The sequence below is a fragment of the Cyprinodon variegatus genome, unplaced genomic scaffold (assembly GCF_000732505.1).
Source record: "Cyprinodon variegatus isolate N-32 unplaced genomic scaffold, C_variegatus-1.0 Scaffold41, whole genome shotgun sequence".
Lineage (NCBI taxonomy): Eukaryota > Metazoa > Chordata > Actinopteri > Cyprinodontiformes > Cyprinodontidae > Cyprinodon > Cyprinodon variegatus.
The window spans coordinates 1,349,533-1,357,621 of record NW_015150494.1 but is presented as its reverse complement, the minus strand read 5'-3'; the positions used below and the strand labels follow the sequence as shown (position 1 = coordinate 1,357,621).

Sequence of the window (8,089 nt, the reverse complement as noted above, 5' to 3'; positions counted from 1 at the left end):
GCCGATTCATCGATTAATTGAAAAAAATAATCGGCCGATTCATCGATTTTTAAAATAATCGTTAGTTGCAGCCCTAATACAAACTATGGCTTTTTTTATTTTATTTTTTATTTTTTACTCTGAATTTCTGAAAACATATAAGGCACAAAAAAATGAAAGAAAAACAACAACAAAAATGGCTTAGGAATTATGTCTTTAGAAAAACAGTTGTAGAAAAGTGAAGCAAAGGCCTAAACGGTCCAAACGCAGTTCGCTGTGCGTGTTTGTTTAAGCTTTGCTCTAATTACTGCATCACTGCTCATATAGTAATAATCCGCTCCAAGTGCATCTGATCATAAAACACGTAGATCTCACAGATAGGAGAAGCAAAGTGACAGAAAATGGAATAGGGATGAATAAGACTCTGGAAAAGAGGGGCAACAAGTTTCTTTCTTCAGAAAAACATCTGGATCTTTTTTTTTTTGTCTACTTTTTTGTGAACACTTAGCAGTCATGCTTAAATAATAAACAGAAACGGCTTTCCATCCATTATCTTAGTTTGGGCTTTTTCCATAAAAAACAAAAAAGAAAAAAGGCACTTTCGGGGTTTAAAAAAAGAAATTACAGGTTTTCTGCATTTTATATTTTATTTGACACAAAGCCGAAAGAAAAACTCAGAAAGTTTCAAGCTTCATGTTAGGTTTATATCCATTATTTACAAAGAGTGTGGCTTCAGCTAAGGGAGGAGTTTTAGTATCCGTTTATCAGGATCGCCTCGCTAAAGGGCTGGTAGTGTGTCGCAGTGAGCTTGTTGCAGATATTTTTGATTTATGCCCAATTTTAAAGCGTGGTCTGCACTATGTTATTCCACGCCACAACGCAAGAGGGACAATCGCGAACTTGCTGTGGGTCTAGATGCGGCCGAGGCGGTGAGGAAGTGGGGGCAAGTTTGTGCGACAACGGAGGGACATGAGGGCGAAAAAGAGCAGGGATCCAGGTGGAAAAAGCGTTATCGTGCATCTCGCTCTTCTAGCTGGTCCATCTTCACAAGCCGATTTCCACAATGACGGTCATACAAACAAAACAAGCCGTCAAGGTACCAAACAGGAAATGCGCATAGTGTACAGCGGATGTAGATTTGACCAATCAGAGACCTCATGTCTGCGTTCACCTACAATTTAGGAGAGTTGCAGCAGAGTTTCTGAGGAAGGGGCGGAGACTTCCCTGCATTCACCACGGCGCCTACGCAGACGACCTAGTTCACGAAGTATAAATCAGCCTTAAAGGAGAAGTTCGGTTTTTTACACTTTAAGCCCATTTTCTGTAGTGTCCAGGATGAAATCGTACTCCGACGTCGAGGTGCTAACGTCTCTGTTAAACACTTTAAAAAACTCTGAAAATGGAATACGAAAGGTGGATTCTTGATTCTCGACGTCGGAGTACACAGAGTGAAGCGAAAAGACTACAACTGTGTAAACAGGCCCCATTTCCGTTTCCGGTGGCAGCGGAATATTGACTATTCCTACAGAACTCAATGGGATTTACAAAATGCTAAATAAAACACTACAGGAACGTTTTTTCTTCACGAAACTTTTTTTGGAACGTCATTGAACAGCGCTGACGACACGGTGAGTAGCATATTTTAAAAAAAGAACGTTTAAGGTTGTTTTAAGGACATTATCGGACATGCTCTATGCTAGCCATTCTAAAGCAGCCAGGGGTTGATTCTAAATGAGCCAAAAAGCAGAGACAGGACCAATTGTCAAAATTTTGGTGTCCTTCATTCGATTTCATCCTGGACACTACAGAAAATGGGCTTAAAGTGTAAAAAACCGAACTTCTCCTTTAAGTCTGATCTCCAACTTTAACAGTCAGAGAAATGTCACCAGTAAAAGAGTGAATATTGAAGGATGGGAGAACTTCAATAAATAAGAGCCGTTTGAAATTTTGAGCAGTCCCACTTCTTTTCAAATTAGGTTTAGACTTGGACTAGACTTTATTTATCCCTTTGGATTACGCCTTGCATTTAAATTCTGGTTCCACTAGCTTATATAGAGTACAAAGAGTTCAAGCAAAATGCCATTAAAGTTAAAAATCCGACAAACAATATAAAAAGAGTGTAAATAGTACCAAAAAAGCATAAAAAAAAGGAAAAAGTTGTAATGTCCTGGAATATGTTTCCTTTAGATATAAAAATATCTGCACAGGAGAGAGCTAACGGAAGAATACACAGCAGTCGACTTGGGTTATTGCACTCTCACTGCAGAGATGTACTGACCATATAAATAAGTACAAATATGGGTTTGGCGTATCCAGTGATCTTGCTTTTGTGTCCTGGAGAGGCTACAAGATCATCGGTTTGAACAGCTCCTTAAAATAGACCTTTGCTGCAGTTTCCGGGTTAAACCCAAAAGACAAATTCCCCCAATGTTGGACAGAAAAGGGATATTTTTGTTTTCCATTTCTACAAATACAAATTCAGGTCCAAAACCCCTGAAGTCAATGGCTTAAACTAATTTCCTTTCAGATCCATTATTTACATGGAGGAGAAGAGAAATGGTGTCCATCAAGTTTCAGGTTTCCCATGGTTTGTGCAACATTGAAATTGAGGCGACAGCTCAAAGTGGGTTGAAATAAAATAAGCGTCGTTTACATAACCATAAACACAAAGTATGTCACTTCTGATGGTTGTCGATTATATTTTGTCTCTGTTCTCTGAATGGAGACGCCACTGATAAGACGGTGTCAATTTCCCAGCTGGTAGTTGTAACTCCAGGTCTCATAAAACACCCATAAAGCTGTAAAAAACGGCTTCTTTACTTCATTAAAGGAAGTCTATTTGGTCTTAGGAGACGGCTGAGCAAACTGTAACACAACGTACCCAACCTCTACCAAACAGTTTTCCTGGCTAAGTTAGAGCTAAAAAAAAAAAGGGAAAAAAAGCTCATGATGAACTTGTCAGAGATGAGCCAAGTTTTCATACTTCATCTAAACTGCGGATGTTTCATCTTATTTAATCTTCCTGAAACTCTGATAGGATTAAAAGGGATTAAAGACCAGTTTCAGGAACAACCCACCTGGAAAGTTCCAACATAGAAGCAGTCGACCGTCTGTTAAAGTTGATGGACACCATTTCTAATCAAACTAATCAGAAAAAAACAAAGGGATTTTTTCAGCACAGAGAGTACGGATGGGGGGGGGGGGGGGGGGTCTACTGAAGGAAAAGGAAAGGTCGGCACCAGACAGTTGAACTTTCTCTGGCTACAACATAGGAAGCAATATGCTGCGTGAATGACTTCTGGGATTTCCTGCCCTCATCGGGAGCGATGGCAGATTTTAGGACCGTCTAGCTAGTAGCCAGACCAGCTGAACGTCAGAAAACAGTCATTACAGCCTTTTTCTGTTGCCAAAGCTGCATCAGAGTGAAGACTGTTGGTGAGATGAAGGGGATGACCCACCGGACAAAAGATGGCGCCATCAGCACTCAAAAACTAAGACAATGCACGATGGCAATCAGTGAAAACATTCAAAGAGAGAGTGCTCTTGGTCAAAGCACTCCTGTGGAGGACCTTTTCATTCTCAAATGAGCCACAGACAATCGGCATGGATTAGCACATGGGAGCTACGTGGGTCAATGCATCATTCAAATTAGTTTTACTACATTTACATCAAACATGAGGACTTTAATTGACAAACGTAGTAAAACTAAGACCACCAACTTTTTTAGATTAACATTCAGCTCTAAGAGAGCCGTTTTACCTTTTCAAGCACTGGAATAAAATGTAAATTCAATAAGTTTGTAGTTACCATCTGCTGGGGATAATGCGTCTGCTTATTTTAATTCTTGTTCAAATATTTGGGTTTTTTATGCAACAACTCAAAATCTAAATAAGGTGTACATTTTCCTTTTCCTGAAAAATTTTATCTAAACGTTTTGCTTTTTTTTTTTTTTTTTTCATTTTTCAATAAATGATATTACAGTGAAAAACAATTATGCAACTGCTTTTGGCATTTACTTAATGATATTTAGTTATTTAACTCAATTGTTTACGGTACTACCCTGCTAACATGAAACAATTGTGTTAAAGTAACTAAATATGATTAAGTAAATGCCAAAAACGGTTGGATTATTGTTTTTATTGTAGAAGAAGGGACTATATAATGTGTGTGACAGAGGAGTTGCTTTAATACTGGGTTGAATTAGGGCTACACAAATAGGGGAATGCTAGTTATAAATCAACGAATCATAGCGACTCATATCCCCCATTAACACTACACTTGAAAAACCGATCCATGCCGAGATCGGTCCGAGTTCGGATCAGTTAACCAGGCCGAGCTTGGTTCTGATGACCGTTTACACATCACGCTATCTCGGTTCCTCGACTCCTCGCCTCCTAGTGACGATCTGCGGTATTACTGCCAGCATTGAATGAGGAAATCAAGCAGTTGGTGGTGGTAATGCATCAAAAGTTATTTACCAACCGATATAAAACACAAGAAGAAGAAGACGAAGAAGGACGCAATCAAGCAAATCAAAATGGCGGCGCCCATAACATTGAGAAAGTTATGCTTGATTATTATTGCTGTGCTTCAGTGTTTGCGGAGGGTCAGGCGAAGACGGCAACCTTTGGTGGATTTACTTGAGAAAGTCGGCTTAACTTAGTTGTTCTTCTTCTGTTTTGTGTTGGTTGGCAAGCAACTTCCCGAGGGGCATTACCGCCAACTACTGGAATGGAGTGTGAATCGGGGCGTGCAGCCAGACGGAGATGATGCGTTCTGCTCATGCGCTCTTGTTATCAGAGAACCGAGCCAGGGAAAGACCGAGCTGAGCCCACCTCTGGAACTGGTCTGCAGTTATCTCGGTTCGGTTGTGTCTATCTCGGTTCAGTTCAGTTTGCTTTCCATTTACACACGATAAGTTATCTCAGTTACTGAGTCGGACCGGTCTCGGCACGGTTTTTCAAGGGTAGCGTAAATGGGGTATTAGTCCGGAAAATACAACACTTCTCTTGCAAATACCAATGCAGCTTCAAACCACTCTCCACCGGACGAGGGTAAAAGTACACTTGAAGACATCATTCTTAAGGGGATGTTAATTAATGGATTGAATAAAAAAATAAGCAAATAAACCATTTCTTTAGAAAACATACGTCATTTGTTGTTGTTTGAGTACATCCTTAATTACCAGCAATACTAAAAGAACCAATTGGACTGAAGTTAAACTTTACTACTAATACTTTCAGGTTATCAGTGCTTGGAATAAGCCGTGTTTCGTGACAATTGTTCCCTGCAGAATAAAAATAAAAAGTGTTTGATGCAAAAAGTGTAAGCAAATTGATCAATGTTGTTGCTGAGGTGGAGATAAGTTAGAGAGACTGCTCATTATCTCAACCTCAAACAGAAAGAAGGTTACCCTTCAAAGTTATTGGTTTATTCCTAATTTATTATCAGAAGTCTTATAATTAGTTGTTTTTTCAGGTTTTAAAATACTTCCTTTTAGTTGACCATTTATACGAGAATGAGAAAAGATATACGCCTTTGTTTCTGTATGGGGAAAAAAATGGTCAAAACTTTAGCAGCTCTGAGAAACTAAGAGCGGCTTTATTTGCTCAGACGTCCAGCATAGAGTTGAGGATTTCACAACAGAAAGCAGGAAATTTAGGAGGGCTGGATGTTATGTTCCACCGTCAAGGTGTCAATGAATTCAATTTGTTTAACTAAACCTGAATTTTCTCTTTTCTTATGGGAACGTCACAACAAAAGAAAGCAAACAATGCAGCTTGCATAAAACATGCATTTCCACAGAACTATTTTGTTTCTCCAGCAAAGTAACGCAGCCAAATGCCTCCACTGCGATTGTCTGTCAACAGCTGAAGCCATTCGTCACCCAGCAGGGAATCGAATGGGGGGGTGAAGGATTCCAAGAGAAACATTAGAGGGGGAGTGTGAGAAAAAGGTTTGACACACATAGACGGTACCTGACCATTTGGTGGTCGCAGTTAAGAGTAAGGTGGAAAACTGTCAGGGTAAAAATTTATGCTCTTTTAGAAAACCTATCCTGGAGGAAAAGGGTCGGTTTATAGTAGCATATTTTCTTAACAGAAAAATGCTAATTTATGGTTCCTTGGCACTTAGCTCCTCTTAGTGACAACAGATACCTTTTCATTACAAAAGGAGCAGAGAAGCAGGGGCCGCTAGGTAGTGGAACTGCCCTCCGGCTACACATGGGAGTCATTTACTCCTCCCTGTCCCACTGCTGCCTTCAACACAACCACGCCAAGTTTATTTTAAGGCCCAGGGCTCATGGGAGACCCGTTTTCTTAATGACTTCAATTATAATGCTCAACTTTATCATATTCTTTTGTTGGTTTCCACTTCCGAGTGCAGAACATAAACATTCAAGCCCATCTACCCACAAGCTCAGGCAGCTATTACGCTGCTGGACAGTTTCCAACAAACACATTTTTAAGGATTTGATTACACCGCCTCTTTCCACTCTTTAAAGCCCAACTCACGGAGGCTGAATTCTTTACAGTAAATCCTCACATGTGAACACTGCTGGTTAGCGTAGCTGTAGAATAATTTCAAACAAGCTGCAAAAAAGCATCATGTCAATTTAATGATGTGTTAAAAATGAGAAAGTTGAGCTATAGATAATGCAACAAAGTGCACTTCAACATAACAGGGAAAAACACACACATTAGGCCGAGCAGACGGGGGTGGTGAGGGAACTCAAACGCTACAAAGAACAAGCTTCTGCAAAGGCGTGTTGGGATTACATTCCTGCACCCAGAACAAAGCAGTGCTTATCAATGGACTGCTTCCTCAAGGCAACAGTAGAGATAAGTCACTCTTAAATAGTTTGATACAGAAAGTAGGACATGAGGTGAAAAAAAAACAACAAAAAACAGAGAAATAAAAATAAAACAAACTTTACCTTCATCTGGGTGAGCGGGGCGGCAGTGGCTCCTCAGAACCTGGGTGAAGAAAGTCAGAAACAGCAGTCCACTTGTCCTCATCAGCATCCTGCTGAAGGAGCTACAACTGTTGCCTGGTACACGACTGGAACTCCATTCAGATGCCTGGGACATCAGCTGCACGTCATTCACAGCGCACTACAAAGATAACCGGACGAGAGACAATCAACAGATGCAAATAGCTGCAAAAAATAAAAAAAAGGCACGATTATCAAAAGAATAATAAAAGGCATCTACTTCTATTTTCTCTTAACCTTGAGAAACAGTTTGTTCTGGATTTAGAGCTGAAGTATCAGACATGGAGCAGCTATTAGGATCAGGAACAAAGCTGTAAAAAGTTCTGGCTTCAAAACCAAAGGGATGTTCACTGGATAAAAGCTTGTTTAAAAGAGCCAAAAAAGGAATGAGCAGAGGCTGAACTTAACATGGTAAAGCTACACACTCTGTCCCTCTACCTGCTGCTGCACACTGCTGGTCAGATGGCTCAAACAAAGCTACTCAACATTTAGGTTAGAAGCTAGCAAATTCAGCTTTTTAGCCATAACCCTGTGCTACATCTCTGTCACAAGACCAAACCCCTCCCCCTTTATTTTCACAAACGGAATTAAACATCTTGTTAATATCGGCCCAGTTTTTCCCAATTGGACCGATATTGACGTTAATGCCAGATTATGAAGCTAAATTAGCACTTTTAGGTATAAAAGTGTTATCGATTGCTGTTAGAGCACTACTTAAGGTCCCTCTCACCCTCGTACTACAGCCTTACTCTGATTTTCTTTTCTATTTTACAAATATCAGATTTTAGCAGTCTATTGTCCCACAATAGGGAATCTCAGGTGTTTACAGCAGCAGAAAGATTATAGAAATAAAATGGTCACATAAATATGGACCTTAGAAAAATGTATAAGACTAACATAATAGTGAAGAGTAAAACGATAAACTATAAAAGAGTTTTAACTAGGGATGCACGATATTGGGATTTTGGCCGATATCCGATATGCCGATATTTTAAAACTCATGTAGCCGATAACCGATACCGATACAGATGTTAAAGCTGGACAAAAATAAGTAGTCATTGAAAATAGCAGTTTTGTTATCCATTTCTGACACTTTGAAAAATAATATACTCAAAT

General features: G+C 39.7%; 1 protein-coding gene across 4 annotated transcripts in view; it reads right to left on the bottom strand.

Annotated features, from left to right (window-relative positions):
• Window positions 1-8,089, bottom strand: part of LOC107081801 (fibroblast growth factor receptor 1-A-like) — a 59,287-nt gene that overhangs the window by 42,743 nt on the left and 8,455 nt on the right. For all 4 annotated transcript variants that reach the window (XM_015370049.1, XM_015370047.1, XM_015370048.1 and 1 more), the window contains exon 2: window positions 6,917-7,094. In XM_015370049.1, the coding sequence (XP_015225535.1) occupies window positions 6,917-7,070 (154 nt within the window). In that variant the 5' untranslated portion in view covers window positions 7,071-7,094. The remainder of the gene's footprint in view (window positions 1-6,916; window positions 7,095-8,089) is intronic.